Below are 17,493 nucleotides of genomic sequence, written 5' to 3' on the forward strand. Positions count from 1 at the left end.
GCGGCTATAAGCCAACCGAATGTCACGTCGCCGGCCTGCGCACCGGTTCATAGCGCAGAGGATCCAAATACAGAAGAGAAGATGATTGGTTGGATTATCTCTCAACTCTACGTTGAAAAAACTGCATTGTAAAGTATAGTGTCTCGACACGATATCCTAATCTATAGAAACTATTGATAATTTCTACACTATGAGTGCATGAGTGTCCTCGCTGATTCAACGTTTGAAACCACAGAACAGTGATGGTTTATTCCTGCTTCTCATTTAATGTAGCATTGATATCTTGCGCTTGGTAGTTGGTAACCTTCCGCGTTCTATGTGTTAAGCTACGCTGCGAGCTTCCTGAAATCCTGATTTTGCTAGTGCCGTGCCATAAAATTCATAGTTTAGTCTTTGGCTACCAAATAAGCAACCCTGTATTGCCCTGATGTGACCCGAGAGGTTGCAGAAGATGGCACTCGTTTGATAGTGCTTTTCCACCGGCTTTTGGAGTCGTTTTGTGCCAGGTAAAACAAAACGGCTTTATCAAAAAAAACTCCTTAAATCATTCTCTCACAAAGGTTTGAGGTGCGATGAAGCAAAAAATAGTAACTTCACCAGACTTCACCTCATACTGCATGGCGTTGTGAGAGCATATTTTAAAAAACTCTATATGTTGAGCTGTTGTACCAAACAATTTACCAAAACGGCTCCACCAAAGGAGCTATTTATGGAGTTGAAGCTCAAAAAAACGGCTTCACTAGTGAAGTGGAGCCATGGCAAACGGGGCCTAACATATGTTGTGATGCATGCCATGTTCGCACTTGGGTAGGTCCATACAAAGAATATGCACATGAAAAGAACGTTATATTACACCAAACATTTGCATTAGTAGTAGCACAAAAATTCCCATGTTTCTCATAGTTCTTACAAAATCATAGCCATGTCAGGCTATCTGAACCCGAATTTATAAACAAAATTTTACACGAGACATCATTACATCAAGCATAAACTCAAGTGGACAGTTTTTTATATATATATATGAGAAGGAAATAGAGTGAACAAAGACCGGCTCCTTTCTTATCCTCTAAAGTCTAAATAGCATAGAAATTTCTAGCTAAAAGGAAAAGGAGCAAGAAGGAAAACGGAATGCAACATCATGGTCAATTGCCTTTTTACATGAACATCTATCAGTTCTAGATGCTTGTAGTTGCATCCCAAAGCCGCAGGAGTCCGTTGCGACCACCACTACATATTCTTTTCCTATCCAGGTCAGATGCTATACATCTCACCTGCAACAGGTAATTCAGAATATTTTGAGCATGGGTAATTCAGAATATCACGAAAAGAACAAAAAATACAATTGCTCAGAACATAAGAGCAGTTGCCCCAAGATTGAGTTGGTATGAGCCTTATGATATCTGCTACAAACGTTTATGTACAAGTATATCAAGCACCTCACAGCTTAATCATTACTACAGACCTATAATCATGCTTAGAGAAGTTAGATTAATTAAGCAAACATAAACATTGCATTAGTAGGTATGCATCATGCCCTTAACAATTGATTCAGTACAATAGTAGTGAGTATAAAACAATCCCAGGAGCATTGTTGGTGGCGATCTCAGGTATACGGCATTCTTTCTAAAAGAGGTGGTTTTGGTATATATCATTATTGTGTTAGATCTTCTAGCGGTCATCAATATGTGTGGCCCTGCAGCACTGCTACTGGAAAAATAATTTGCTACGATTGAGCTAAAAAGAAAGCATTGTGTGCAGATTAAGATGATAGTATACCACTGCAGCAGTTTTCTGGGGAGTTCTGTAAAGCTGCCATCCTGCAACTTTTGATCCTGCATTTGAGAAGCCACCGAATCTTTCTTGTGGCCGATGGAAAAGAGACATAGAATTATCAGCAGCACCAATCCCTAGCCAGTGATCACCAGCACTAATGGACAGAACGGATGCTGTATGGAGTGTAAGATTCTTGACACACTTTATTCCTCCTATAAAAGAGAACGAAATGCTTTAGTTTTTCAGCCATGTGCAGTAGCTAAATGATAGACTTTACAAACTTCCAAAAAAAACAGGAAAAAAAGATGTCCATTCAACAAATGTATGTTAGTTGTAAAAACAGCAACCCTCACAGAACATTTTGAGCTTCAGAAATTTCCCAACACCCATCACTTTTCATTATCTGGTAAATCAAATAGTTCTCCAAACTTTTCTATAAGTTCCTACAAATTCTACCCCAAACAACATATCTCGCTGAGTACTTCCAAAGTCAAGGAAGACAGAGAGAGAGAGAGAGAGAGAGACTTTCACCTGGTGCAAACTGGCTTGCTTACACTTTTTTTCCTAACCTTGGCAGGGCTAATAGATAGACATAAATATATAACGCAATGAATTGGTGCTAACAGCAAATACTATTAATATGTCTTGAAATCATTGGCATGATGTATTGTTGCTAAACTGAAACCTACTAAATACTACCTCCGTTCCATTTTATCTGGCGCAAGTTAAACTGACACGGTCTCCTAGATTACACTTTGACCATTCATTTGCTTTATGTTGTATTATTTATGCTTATAATCTTATAATCATTGGATAGTATAACTCCTTACGGATCTAATCATATAAAGTTTGTATTATAATAGTTAAAAATTATTAGCCTAATTATTGGTCAGAGTTTTTAAAGTTTGAATCTTGATATGCGTGTGCGCCAGATAAAATGGAACGGAGGTAGTACTAATAATATGATATTGAGTATTTAGTTAATGGTAAATCCAGATAACCTTGTATCCATTATCATATAGGTGATTATTGGTAAGATTTGGGCCTCAGAGACTGAAAACTAGTGCTGCAAGCCTACAACACAGTTCTGATTGTGTTACTTTCAGTCTTTATTTTCAGTTTATGTTCTAGTCTTCTAGAGTGTTGTGGGTGTTTGAGTGTGCAAGTGTTGTTGGGGATTTCTTCCCTGTGTTTCAGACCTTTCTTCCTAATGAAATGATACGCAGCTCTCCTGCGTGTTAAAAAAGGCAGCATGTTTATCATGTCTGGATATATGGTACAAAACCACAAATCCTACTTTACTCTAAAATTGACTTCTAAGCCAAATCCATGTTATGCCATGTCATCTCTAAACTACAACCATTGGATCAACTACATTGGAGCATTAACATATCTATCTTAAATAACTGAGAACTTTAATTAGACGCTTTTTAATGAAATGGTAGTGTTTGTGAAATATGTGTATGCATCCCGAAGGGACATCATTTACTACAGCACCCTATTGCAAATTGTATTCATGTTTTTATAAACACATTTCACCGAAAGACACATTTAGATTACACCCGTGTACAGGTGTTGATATGCAATAAACATCACACAAACAACCCACCGTAGAGCATGCAAAAAAACACACTCTAGTTTCCCCAAAAAAACAAGGAACAAAAACATAAAAAATAACTGAAATTAGTTTTACAATCACTAAGAACTCACCTTCATTTTCCCAAAATCTTATGAGCCCATCAGCTGAACCTGGCATAAATTAAGAGTCAGAAGCAAATGACATGCAGAGTATTCAAATATAGAGCCACATTTCAGGCCACCCTGTTCTCGAAATGAGATATAGTCACATACCAGTGATAATTCCTTTATCTGAAGGTGAGTGTTCCACACATAGTATGGGACCAGCATGGCATGCTAACACTGCATCACATGTTCCCCGGTTAAGGGACCACACTCTAGCGGTCCAATCGTCACTACCCGTTATTATGGTCTCTCCAGTCATCCTCATTGATCTTTTAGTCGATAAATGATTTGTAAGAGTCACACATGACTGTACACAGAGAGAGTTGAAAATGCAATGTAGAAATTACCTTATCCACTTTGTATGCCCTTGAAGCTTGAACATCTGCTTGCTGGAACGAATATCCCAGACATGCGCCGTTCTGGTGAGCATAAACTTCTCAGAACAAAGTCCAACCAAACTCACATAAATTTAAAAGATTGAAGTATCCAAAACCCTGAGGTTAAAAGGGTACATACACATCTCTTCCAGCAGCCGCCAAGATTCCAGTGGAATCATCATATTCCATACAGAGAACAGCACTTTGGCAACGACCCACGGTAGCAACACAAGTATCAGTCCGGACATCCCACATCTTCACAGCACCATCATGGGATGCAGTAAGGACACGTTCTCCTGAGAGCATCCGGACAGAACTAACCTATACCGATATTAAACAGAACATGCTTCAGAGTTACTAAGGAGAGGCAATGGAGACATTAAATCAAATCTACAGCTAAATGTAAGAACCTCACCGGTGCCTCGTGGCCCTTCAGTTCTTCCAAAAGCTTAAAAGTCTGCTTATCCCAGACTATGACAGACTGATCATCAGCTCCAGAAACTATTTTGCCACGATCTGAACTGATTGTTCGAATTGCCCTGCAAATTTGAATAAATTGATAGAGAAAATCAGGGGACAAGTAAACAAAATGGACAATCTACAACTATCTAAAGAACGATACAAGAGGAACAGGGTAAATGGCTTTAGTCTATTCAGTATATAAATTCCCAGAAGTATCAAACAGATGTATCATAACAAACCAGACACTGAAATATGGTCAAAGTGACAATGAAGTATTTAATAATTTAGATAATAGCTACTACCCAGTATGCCCTTTAAGTGTTGCTCGAAGTTCAGAACCACGCAAACTTGGATCCCAAATTTTTACCTGTGAGATGTACGAAACAAACTAAATGTTCAGTGTCCACATCAAAGACAGACAAAGATATCATGTAATAATTTAGCATAGCTTAATTCAAATCAAGGGATGGTTGTCAATCATATCACATGAAAATACCATAAAATTCTAAATAAAGTGCACATGAACTTTTGCTTAGTTCATATCAACAATAAACACAGGCTTTGGTACCGTTAAGATGAAGGTAATGAAGCAATTCTAAGGGCCTCCAATAAGTTGAACTCCCTATCTTACAAAATAAATGTCACTCTGGCATGCAAATTTTGCTGTTAAAGACATGACATTCTACAATTTCGAGGTGGCTTTTCATTTTTCCCACTTTCAAATCCACCATCATGGTCTTGCATCTAAAATTGTACATTATCAACTAAATTTGTATTACTATTAATTTACTAGTGCATTTATGGAATTTTGGTTGACATGAATTTACTCGTAGCTCATGCATGTTAGAGTTGATGCATTTACTGTTATTAAGCCATTCAAGGAGGCAGTTTACTCTTTCACATTTGTTCCTTGATTCTTATGTCAAATGCCTTTTACTAGTTCCTGTTTTATTGCCTTTTCATTGGCTTTTATCTCTACCTACCCTGACATACTTAGGACAAGAAGGCTTTGTTGTTCTTATTTCAATTTCCAACTCCTAAAACATAACAAAAGGAAAGAACAGAGTACGATGAAATGCTATCTTTTCTCAAGAACATTGTATTCTTTACTGTGGGGAGATGGTAGCCTTTCTCATAACACACACGAATTCCTATTTTAGTGTAATGCATCTTCCTTCTCTTCGCAAGGTTCATCTGTTTAATGTTGGCATAATTGAAGAAAGGTAATATGATTAACTTATGGATACTGGCCCTCAAGCATGTTTGCATGCCTGATAACAAAGTGAACTGTGATGCTAGAGCAAGTATTGCAAAAAGTAATCGAACAAGGATAAGTAGAACAGCATAAGCTTTAAGCTAACCGTGCAATCTGTGCTTCCGCTGATGAAAAAACCAGCATCTTCACGATCACCAACAAGATCCCAGACCTCTTTTCTTGTTACGCAATGAAGAGCAGTAATAGCACCTGTATGTCCTCTAAGGGTCCTCATGTTAGTTTGAGTTTTCTTTTGTGCAGCTGAGATGTCAGTTTTGCCCGTGGTAGCAACAGCATTTGCATCACCTGACATGATACAATGATGGCTATATTAGAAATGTGGAAATATAGAGTCTGCAATTATGTACCCACTAATATAAGCTCTATTGTATTAAGGTCCAATTTGGGAGTGAGGGACAGTTTGGACAGCGACCCAAAGGCCCCCACGTCGCTCTCTCCAAGGGGCGGCTCGGGCGGCGCCGTCTCCACCGCCGGACACCTCCCTCGTGCCTCCACTGCCCGGCCACCACCGGAGCTCGACGCTGGCAGTACAGTAGAGGGCAAGGAATGCGGTGGCTAGGTCTTCTGCCCCTTCCAAAGGGGCTCCCGGGCTAGGCCTGCACGGGGCGGCGTCTGGCCCGGTGCGTGCGGATCCGGCGTCCCCTCAGTCGGATCTGTAGACTCCGCGCTTGGAGCTGGCCGCCGGAGGCCGTTGGTGGTGGGGCGTGGGCATGGAGGCGCAGGCTGCAGGCCGGCTGTGCTCAGAGGATGGCGCCGTCATAGAGAGGCGGCTAACTGCGGCATGCAGGCAGCAAGGTGGTTGCGGTGCGGAGCCACACGACGGTGGCTCAGAGGCCGCGCTCGATGCATCTACACACGTGCTATTGGGGCATGGCACGGCTGGCCACGGCGACCAGTTGTGGGCATGGTTTTCCATCTGCAATGGCTCCATGAGCTCAGATCACGAGCTGCGTGCAGTGGCGGACGGCAAGCAGCTTGATATGGCTGTGTGGAAGATGCTGCGTTTGGCTGCATGTGTTGGTCTCTAACCACGTGCCGTGGTGCTTGTAGGATCGGCTGATGAGTGGTGGTGTGGCCCTTTTGTGTGGGTGTGAGGTGGAGCGCGTCGGGCGAATACTTGGCCAGTGTTACCAGGAGCCGACGACTGCGACACTTTCGGTGTCGTTCCCTTCCTTGGAAGGGTCGTCAAGGCGCCTCCCCTCATCTTGCAGGATTCTTATGAGGAAACTCCGCCTAGGTACAACTGAAGGAGTCACCTAGAAGATCTTGCACCTCCTAGTTGGATGTTGGTCCATGTGGGACCTTTTTTGCTCTTCTGCAAGCTTTGGGTTTCAACGAGGCTGGGTTCAAACACGGCAGACTCGCGGCGCGGCTCCTCACTCCCCGCTGTGGCGCAGCAGGCCCGTGGCACGGCTCCCCCCCCCCCCCCCCCCCCCATCCCCGTCCCCGTCAAAGTCCCTGCTCCCTCTGGCCGTTGAGTCCACGCTCCGCCGCCACTCCTTCCATCGCCGTCGAGTCCCCTCTGCAGTCAAGGTGTGCCTCGTCCTGGCGCGGCCCTCGCCTACGCGCACCGCCAGGACCGTGGTCCCCCTTGCCACTTGACCCCGACCCCGGTGGCCATCGACATTGCTGCTGCCTACTCCGGCCTTGGCGTCCGCCGATTTGCTAGTGTCCAGAAGACCCGAGCTAGCTCCTTGGCGTCTCCTCGGGGTTGGAGGAAGCTTCTACGGATCTTGCTTGCAAGGTGTTCGAGGTTTTGCGGCAACAACATCCAAGCAAGGCCCACCGGTGATTTCCTGATCCCCTCCGGCAGGCCATGGGTTCAGCATCAGATTTGGCCTCCCGGATGGACTTTGATCTTGGGCTGCAATTCCAAGATGAGGTCCACCGGCTATACAAATCTCCGGTGCACCATCCTCACCACTCTCCCGATGGCTCGTTCTTCCTTCTTGTCACCTTTCGGTGTCACTTGTTTCGTTTAACGGAAGATTCAGTTTCTCTGGCTTTACAATCTTGTTTGGGAGGCCGTGCTTTGGACTTCCATGTGACTTTTCTGAGCAATAATCATTTTCGGTTCTCGGTCTTTTCCAAACAAGTCGGATTCCATGTGTATAGACTTCGTAGAGTGATCACCTCTACCTATGATCTATACTTCCACCTATGGAACAATGGCACGCCTCATTGGGAGCGTGAGAAACGTGCCTGGGAAGAAGGGCAGGAGAAAGAATGAACAAAAGTACTCTCTAAGAGATCCAAAAGGGAAGCTGTAAAGGCCTCCAAACCTCAAAAAAGAGTTAGTTTTGCTAAGAATTTGGTTGATCATTCTCCTCCTAAGCACTCCACAATCGTCAATTTGTTTTGGTGCTTTCTCTGCTCCTATCAAAGAATCCACAAATCTTCTGTTTGGGAATACCAAAATTCAAATTGGCGGAAGCCCATAATCGTGTTCTTCGGCCTGATTGCATGCAGCGTCCTCCCTGCAAGCAGCAGCCTGGAGAGGATTACACGCAATGTCCTCCTTGCATGCAGCGGCCTAGAGAGATTTCTGTGTTAGTCGCTGAATTCTCACTCTTGGTAGTAGGAGAATTCTTACTCTCATCGAGAGAGGATGACACTAGGAGTTGGGGCAATTTTCTTGTCTATTTTTCACACAAACTCACACAAATGCCATACCAACCTAAGGGGTTGGGGTTACATATTTATAGGCTGCTAGCCAGCCAAGCATATACCAAGATGCTAGTCGAAGATGCTAATATGTTGTCCTAGCTAAGATGTTGTCCTCTAGTCTAAGATGCTGTCCTCTAAGATGCTGTCCTAAAAACAGAAAAACAGCCACAAGGACCATGTGAGCAGCACAGCCCCACAAAGACCAGCCACACATGAGACTTATCCATCATTCTCCCTCTAAGTCTTGTGCGTCGTCTTGTGGGAGAGTTGAACCATCTCGGTCCTGGAGCAGAGCTCAAGGAACTTGATCCTCCCAAGGGGCTTGGTGAGCAGGTCCGCAAGCTGGTCCTTGGTGTTGATGTAGCTCGCCTTGATGCTCCCTTCCTCCAAACAGCCTCGGATGAAGTGGTACCTCACCCGGATGTGCTTGCTGCGTTCGTGGAACACGGGGTTCTTTGCCAGGGCCAGAGCGGACTTGCTATCCACCCTGAGCTCCACCGCTCTAGTGTCTCAGCCGAGGAGATCACAAGCAGTCGAGCGAGCCAGAGCGCCTGAGTCGAAGCGGTGGAGGCCGCTATGTACTCGGCCTCGCAGCTGGACAGGGCCACCACCTGCTGCTTGACCGACTGCCAGCTAACGAGGCACTTGCCGAGGAAGAAGAGGACCCCGCTCGTGCTCTTGCTGGTGTCGATATCGCCGGCGTGGTCGCTGTCGCTGTACCCGACGAAGTGTGCCGCCCCAGGGCACCTCAGGTAGTAGAGGCCGTGGTCGAGAGTCCCCGCAACGTAACGGATGATCCTCTTCACAGCCTGCTGGTGCTCCGTCGTCGGTCGCTGCATGAACCGACTAACGTAGCCGACGAAGAATGCCAAGTCTGGCCGTGTGTGGGCGAGGTAGCGAAGGCTCCCCACAAGACGCCGGTACTGCAAAGCGTCCACCTCCTCCGTCGTGCTGTCGCGGCTCAGCTTCAGCCTCTCCTCCATCGGAGTGAGAGCTGGGTTGCAGTCGGTGAGCCTAGCTAGCTCAACGACGCGCTTGGCGTAAGCGGTCTGTCGAAGCGTGATCCCAGAGTCATCCTGGTGCACCTCGATTCCCAGGTAGAAGGAGAGAGGCCCCAGGTCACTCATCTGGAAGGTGGCCTTCATCTATTCCTTGAATGCCGCCACCTCCGCATCCTTGGTGCCGGTGATCACCAAGTCGTCGACGTAGACACCCACCAGCAGAGCATTTCATCCATTGCCCCGTCGGTAGATGGCCGCCTCGTGCGGGCTTTACTCGAAGCCCATCCCCTTTAGCGTGGAATCCAACTTGGCATTCCACGCCCTCGGTGCCTGCCGCAAGCCATAGAGGGCCTTGCGCAAGCGGAGTACCTTGCCCTCCTTGCCGGGGATCGCAAATCCCGGCGGCTGGTGCACGTAGACCTCCTCCTTCAAGTCGTCGTTAAGGAACGCCGACTTGACGTCCATGTGATGAACACGCCAGCCCTCCAGGGCAGCTAGCGCAAGGAGAAGTCGCACGTACTCCATCCGTGCCACGGGAGCAAAGGCGTCGTCGAAGTCGACCCCCTCCTGCTGCACGAAACCTCGTGCCACCAAGCGAGCCTTGTGCTTGACGATGGCGCCGACTTCATCCCTCTTCAGCTTGTACACCCACTTAAGGGTGATCGCGCGGTGACCACGAGGAAGGTCAGCAAGCTCCCAGGTGCGGTTCTTCTCAACCGCATCCATCTCCAACTACATCGCGGCGCGCCATGCCGCGTGTCTCTCGGCCTCTGCATACGACCGAGGCTCGCCGTCGTCACACGCAAGGTGCAACTGCGCCTCCAGGTCGTGAGGAACCGGTCCCGGCACCGGCTGGTCGCCGAGAAGGTTCTCCATCGTACGGTACCGCAATGGCTCGCCGTCGTGGTATGCGTCGATGTGCTCCTCGTCGTGAGAGAGCGGAGTAGCGAGCTCAACCGGGCTATGCTCGACACGAGCTGGAGTAGACGTGCCCGGAGAGGTGTCTGTCGATGCTGGAGTGCGTGGCGTTGCCGGCTGTGGTGGAGCCGGCGAAGAACTCATCGCAGCCGAGGTCCTGGCTGGAGAGCGTGGTGCTGTCGGAGTAGCAGGCGCCGGGGTCGGTGGAGGCTCGGGGACTGGGGTAGACGCGTTCGCCGAAGAAGAGCTGCCTACTCCCCCAGCTCCCTCGAAGTGGACGTACTCGACAGTGAAGTCGTCGTACGTCGGAGCCGAGCCATCGTCCACCGCCTTGTCCCACGCCCATCCTCGCCCTTCGTCGAACACAACATCGCGCGCCGTGCGCACACGCTGTGTCTTCGGGTCGAGGATGCGGTAGGCCTTCGAGCCCTCCGCGTAGCCGATGAACACTCCCGGAGTGCTCCTGTCGTCGAGCTTGCTGATGTGGCCAAGCTCCTTGGCGAACGCGAGGCAGCCGAACACCCGCAAGTGGGAGACCGCCGGCTTACGCCCATGCCAAGCCTCGTACGACGTCCTGCCGTCGAGCGCCTTGGTAGGCGAGCGGTTGAGGATGTAGACGGCCGACACCACCGCCTCTCCCCAGAAGACAGCCGGCATCCCCCTCAGCTTGAGAAGGGCCCGAGCCATCCCCACAACCGTCTGGTTGCGCCGCTCGACGACGCCGTTCTGCTGCGGGCTGTACGGCGCAGAGTAGTGGCACTGAATGCCCTCATCAGCGCAGTACGACGCAAATTCAGCCGCCGTGAATTCGCCGCCGTTGTCGGTGCGCAGCACGCGCAGCTTGCGGCCGCACTCCGCCTCCGCAGCAGCCTACGCGCGCCTGATGGCGTCCGCAGCCTCTCCCTTGCTGTCGAGGACCATCACCCACATGTAGCGGGAGAGGTCGTCGACGAGCAGCAGGAAGTAGCGTCGTCCTCCTGGTGTGGCCGGTGTCACCGGGCCACACAAGTCCCCGTGCACAAGCTCGAGCCTCTCCTTGGCTCGAAAGCTAGCCCGCTGTGGAAAGGGGAGTCGCCTCTGCTTCGTCAACACGCAGACGTCGCAGAGCTGCTCCACATGGTCGAGGCACGGCAGGCCTCGCACCATCTCCATGGCACTGAGCCGCTTCAGGGCCTCGAAGTGAAGGTGCCCTTCACGCTCGTGCCACTGCCACGCCTCGTTGTCCCGACGAGCAGCGAGACAGAGGGGTTGTGCCACCTGCACGTTAAGGACGTAGAGTCGATTTGCGCTTCTAGATACCTTGGCAAGAAGGCGACGGCGATCCCAAATCCTCATGACTCCCTCCTCAACCACCACGCGCGAACCGTTCTCATCCAGCTGTCCCAAGCTGATGATGGAGTTCCTCAACGCGGGGATGTAGTAGACTCCGGTGAACAGTCTGTGCTCACCAGACATGGTGGTAAAGATGATGGAGCCGACGCCCTTGATCTCCACGCCGAAGGCATCCCCAAACTTGACGGAGCCTCGGACGCTAGAGTCAAGCTCGGTGAAGAACTCCCGTCAACCGGTCATGTGATGGGTGGCGCCGGTGTCGAGGCACCACCCGTCAGTCTTGTCGTTGCCGGAGCTGTCGCCGAGGAGGGCGTGTGCTTTTGGCTCGTCAAGGTGGAGGAGAGCCGCTGCGGCCGGTGCCGCTGGAGGTAGCTCGATGCTGGCATGTGCCATGAACAGAGTCGGCTCCTCCTCCGCCTGTGCGACGTGGGCCTGGCCGCGTCGTGGCTGTCGACAGTCCTTGGCCCAATGGCCAAGCTGGCTGCAGTTGCGGCAGGTGTCATCTCGTGCCGGCTTGTGCCTGCCGGAGGCGCCGCCCTGGGCGCCTCCGCGGGCATCACCCTCGACACGTCCTCGCGCCCCGGCCTGGGCGTCTCTGCGCGGCTTGCCACGCTTGCGGCCGCCTGTCGCGGAAGAAGGCTCCCCCTTCCTCCGGTCACCTTGGCTGGCAAGCCAATGCTCCCGAGTGAGAAGGAGCTTCCCGCCAGTGGTGATGGGCCCCGAGAGGGACTGTGGCTCATCGCTGTCGACAACCTTGAGGCGACCAATCGCCACCTCGATCGACATCGTGGAGAGATCCAGCAGAGACTCGATCGAGCGAGCCATCAGCTTGTACTTCTCGGGGACGCAGCAGAAGAGCTTTTCGACAGCTCTCTCCTCGCCGTAGGTGTCGTCGCCGAAGTGCACCATCTTCTGCAACAGAGTGTTGAGACGGAGAGCAAAGTCATCAACGTCCTCACCTAGCTTGAAGGCCAGGTTCTCCCACTCCTTGCGAAGTGCCTGCAGTGTGGACTTGCAGGCGCGGTCGCTGCCGATGCGTGCCGCAGCGATGGCGTCCCAAGCCTCCTTGGCAGTCCGCTTGCTGGTAAGCGAGAACTGCATCTCAGGCGACTGCAGCGATGAGAGCATCCAGCGCCCGTCGATCTAGGTCGTAGTCGACGTCGCCGTACCGGACTGCCTCCCACATGTGCCGCACCTGGAGCTTTACCCTCATCACCGCAGCCCACTCGACGTAGTTGGTCTTTGTGAGGGTAGGCCACCCACCGCCGGGGCCGACGTCCCTGACAACAGCCTGGAACCCGTGGTAACCACGGTACCGATCCGGGGAGAGCCACGCTGCCTATGAAGGCCGCGATCTCCATCGACCCATCCGCCACCGTTGCCGTGCGCGCCTCCACCAGGAGCGCCGCCAGCGCGTCCGCGCCTGTCTGGGCTGCCGCCACGCTCGTGGACGTGCGCGGCTGCCCCAGGAGCGCCACCGCCGTGCGCGCCTCCACCAGGAGCGCCGCCAGCGCGTCCGCGCCTGTCTGGGCTGCCGCCACGCTCGTGGACGTGCGCGGCTGCCCCAGGAGCGCCACCGCCGTGCGCGCCTCCACTAGGAGCGCCGCCAGCGCGTCCGCGCCTGTCTGGGCTGCCGCCACGCTCGTGGGCGTGCGCGGCTGCCCATTGCGCCGCCCGCGCTCGCGCTGCCTCCCTCTCTAGCAGCTCGAGGTCCGCATCAGCACTGTCGTCAGCACAAACGGAGCTGCTGACGCTACCGCGCAGAAACTCGACCTCCGCTGCCGCCGCACGCGCTGCATCCGCCGCCGCCGCTGCTTCCGCCTCCGCTCTGGCTGCTGCCAGCTCCGCCGCTGCCAGCCTCGACGCCCTTGCCGCCGCCGCAGCGGTCTCTGTCGCTGCTCGCTCGCGTTCCTCTGCCGCGGCAAGTTCGGCCTCCTGCCGACGCCGCGTGCTCGAGGCGACCGAGCGCTGAGACTGCCTTGCGGACATGACGCGCTACCGGGGGGCTGCTGCGTGGGGAGAGGGCTGCTTCAGACGAGCTGGGAGAGGAGTGAACAGGAGCGGCCGGAGGAGCTGTTGCTGCCAACAGCTGGGGCTGTTGTGGGGCTGGGAGAGAAGATGAGCAAGAGATGCTCAGGCTACAGGATAATACGGCTCTGATACCAGTTGTTAGTCGCTGAATTCTAACTCTTGGTAGTAGGAGAATTCTTACTCTCATCGAGAGAGGATGACACTAGGAGTTGGAGCAATTTTCTTGTCTATTTCTCACACAAACTCACACAAATGCCATACCAACCTGAGGGGTTGGGGTTACATATTTATAAGCTACTAGCCAGCCAAGCATATGCCAAGATGCTAGTCTAAGATGCTAATATGCTGTCCTAGCTAAGATGTTGTCCTCTAGTCTAAGATGATGTCCTCTAAGATGCTTTCCTCTAGTCTAAGATGTTCTAAAAACAGAAAAACAGTCACAAGGACCATGTGAGCAGCACAGACCCACAAAGACCAGCCACACATGAGACTTATCCATCATTCCGCGGCTGTTTCGGAAGATTCCCTCAATCAGCGCAGGACTATGGCTCTCTTGTCAAATTCCAAATCTGCTGTCTCTGGGCCTTTTTGCTCCCGTTGCTCAAGTTTGGGCCATATTAGCTCCAATTGTCCCTCTCGTATCCGATGCTGGAAATGCTCTAATTGGGGACATACTAGAAAGCATTGCCGGTCATGTACCCGGCCCAATTGGGTCTGGCAACGAAAGTTTGACTGCACCAAAAATTTTGTTACGAATACTGCTCCCCACCTGGTTTGGAAACCGAAAATCCCAAAAGGCAAGGAAATTGAGCTGAACCTCGATTCTCGCGTGGATCCCCCAAACCCTTCGCCTAACCAACCAGTTCAGCATGCCCAGCAGGGCCCGGTGCAGCAACACCCAGGTCTGCAGCAGAATCAGCAGCTAGATGTGGACAACATGGAAGTAGATGAAGCTGATGATGAGTGGCCAGCATGGAACCCTGCCGTGTTTGCTGCTGACAATGGTCAGGTGCTCCATCAGCATCCTCAGTTTCCTCAGGATCACCTTGATCTCGAGCTGTCAGGATCCTCTATGAGGTTTTTACGTGGTGATGGGACAGACATCTCCCTTGACCGTGTACTGGAGGGTATTTCAGTTGAGGATGGTAGTTCCTCGTCTAGTGATGCAAGCCCCACTTTGGTGGAGGACAGAGCAAGGTTTGCTGCTGCACAGAAGAGGTGCACCAACATCTTGATTTTCAACAGAAAAGACATGCCTGATGAAGTATTCCACAGGGCCTCATCTTCTCAGGCCAATGACAATATGGGACCCATTGTGATTGACAGAGCTGTTCTGCAACCATCCCTCCACCTGTCCTCGCCAATGCCAGCTATCACAGGCATGGAGATTGTCCCCTGGAAGCCGGTCCTTCCTGCTCTAGCTCTCCAGCTATGGCCATCTGTTGTGGCGAGTCGTCGGGCAGCATGTGCTCAGCCAAGGTCCTCTGTTATCATCCTGCCTGATCCTCGTGTCGAGCAGGGCCCAGCTACTTCTGGCTCGTCAGGTTTTGAATTTCAAAGTGAGCAAATGCAGCCCAGTCCATGTGGTGAAGCAGGCATGAGAGTAGACCAACGTCAGAGGATTGCCATGCTCTCCCTGCCTGTGGCCTCGAGTAACACAATCTCGCCAGTGGTGGAAGGCTCTGTTAGTCGCAGCACAAGGATGAACAATAACATGTCTCTACCCGATGTCTCTAGTAATCCTGCTACTCCGCTGGTGGACAGTACTGTGAGACGCAGCACAAGACTTAGTGACAAGGATGGCTTCCATGAGGTCAGGTTGGCTGGAAATCCATGCAAGAAGACAAAGACATGTCCAGTACTGCTTGTCGAGCCTACGGGTCAAACTGGATCAATACCATTTGATATCCTGCAGGGCTGGGGTATCAATTGTGGAGTAGCTCCTGGAGAGTTATCCCAAGAAGCGCTGATGCAGGCGCCCTCTTCCAATCCGGTGGCCAATGATGAATCCTCTAATTAAGTTATCGCCAAGTGCTATGATCGTAAACTTTTGTAGAACGCCTGGGGCGGCAGTTTGCTCATTTTATCTTGTTACAGTCGTGTGGTCAGATTTTAACTATGTCCTTTGCTTTAATGTTACTATCTTTCCCTCTTTGGACACTACTATCAATCTTAGCATTTTCACTTATCTGGCTTCTACTTCTCTGTTGATCTTCATCCTCTCGATCAATATACCATCTGAAATGCAGTGCTTGTCATATCAGGAACTACCGTCTCCCTTTTATTGTTACATAATGGGTACACGTAAATGGACTATTTTGTGCTGGAATGTTCGTGGGATCAATGCCACAGAGAAATGGGATGCAGTAAGTGATAAAATCGAAGAGAGTGCTAGCTCAGTAATATGTTTGCAAGAAACGAAGAAAGAAACCTTTGATATATCCTTTATCAGAAAATTTGTACCGCGGCGTTTTGACCATTTTGATTATGTACCCTCGGTAGGAGCATCCGGGGGTATCCTTGTTCTCTGGAACAGTGCAGTTTTTTCAGGCATAGTCACTGATAAACAGAGCTTTGGTCTCACGGTTAGCTTCACTGCGACACACACCAGCGAGACCTGGAAACTAACCAGAGTCTATGGACCATGTAATGATCCTGCCCGCTCAGAGTTTGTCAGCTGGTTTCGTAGTCATGCTATATCTGACTCAGAGAATTGGATCTTCCTGGGAGATTTTAATTTCTACCGCTCTCTGAATAACCGAAATAGACCTGGTGGCAATCTTGCTGACACTTTTATTTTCAATGATGCGATTGGGCATCTTGGTTTAGTCGAGCTGCCTTTGAAGGGTCGGGCATTCACTTGGAGCAATATGCAATCCGATCCGCTGCTTGAGCAACTTGATTGGTTCTTCACGTCCACCAACTGGACTATCGACTTCCCCAACACAGAGGTCCTCCCTTTAGCAAAGATCACTTCGGATCATATTCCATGCAAGCCACACTCTCAATGGGAGAGGGGCGCCTATATTATAGGGCAGCTGCTGCTGCTATACATGGCAGTTTACAAATACAAGGACAGGAGTAAATCTCTGATCCTAATTGACTGGACTGCCTAAATAAGCAATATACAATCTCCTATTGCCTAATATATGCAATATACAATCTCCTATTGCCTAATACCCGCCCGCAGCCGAAGCGGGAGGCTTGCGGACGCACAGGCTGGTTCTGAACTCTTGAAACAGCGGCGTTGGGAGCCCTTTTGTCATAATGTCAGCGAACTGATGAGATGAAGGAACATGAAGGACTCGAATCTCGCCAAGAGCCACCTTCTCGCGCACAAAGTGAATGTCAATTTCAATATGCTTCGTGCGCTTGTGGTGGACTGAATTGGCCGTCATGTAGATGGCGCTGACATTGTCGCAGAAAACCACCGTGGCCTGGGGCAGCGGAAGATGGAGCTCCTGAAGGAGTTGCCGCAGCCAACAGCACTCGGCCACAACATGAGCCACAGCACGGTATTCGGCCTCAGCACTAGAGCGGGAGACCGTGGTCTGGCGTTTGGAGGACCAGGAGACCAGGTTGTCGCCGAGATAGACGCAGAAACCAGAAGTGGACCGCCTGGAGTCAGGGCAACCAGCCCAGTCAGCATCAGAGTATGCGGTCAGTGTCTGGACGGAGCCGGCGCCAATGTGAAGACCGGAGGAAAGCGTGCCCTTCACATAGCGCAGAATGCGCTTGATGAGCGCACGGTGGGGCTCCCTTGGGGCGTGCATGAAGAGACACACCTGTTGAACTGCATAAGCCAGATCAGGACGCGTCAGAGTCAGGTACTGAAGAGCCCCTGCTAAGCTCCTGAACTCTGAGCTGTCCTTGTCTGACAGTTTGTCGCCGTCATGGGCGGAGAGCTTGGCCT

At 50.7% G+C, this 17,493-nt stretch overlaps 1 protein-coding gene across 1 annotated transcript in view; it reads right to left on the reverse strand.

The window, feature by feature from the left end:
* Positions 1-980: 980 nt before the first annotated feature.
* Positions 981-17,493, reverse strand: part of LOC136456153 (DENN domain and WD repeat-containing protein SCD1-like) — a 46,822-nt gene continuing 30,309 nt past the window's right edge. Inside the window, exons 23-31 of the mRNA XM_066455934.1 lie at positions 5,717-5,916; positions 4,658-4,722; positions 4,309-4,432; positions 4,033-4,214; positions 3,864-3,935; positions 3,625-3,785; positions 3,484-3,522; positions 1,777-1,985; positions 981-1,271 (exon numbers count right to left, since the gene is read on the reverse strand). Coding sequence (XP_066312031.1) covers positions 1,176-1,271; positions 1,777-1,985; positions 3,484-3,522; positions 3,625-3,785; positions 3,864-3,935; positions 4,033-4,214; positions 4,309-4,432; positions 4,658-4,722; positions 5,717-5,916 — 1,148 coding nt within the window. The 3' untranslated portion in view covers positions 981-1,175. The remainder of the gene's footprint in view (positions 1,272-1,776; positions 1,986-3,483; positions 3,523-3,624; positions 3,786-3,863; positions 3,936-4,032; positions 4,215-4,308; positions 4,433-4,657; positions 4,723-5,716; positions 5,917-17,493) is intronic.

This window comes from Miscanthus floridulus, chromosome 6, assembly GCF_019320115.1.
Source record: "Miscanthus floridulus cultivar M001 chromosome 6, ASM1932011v1, whole genome shotgun sequence".
Lineage (NCBI taxonomy): Eukaryota > Viridiplantae > Streptophyta > Magnoliopsida > Poales > Poaceae > Miscanthus > Miscanthus floridulus.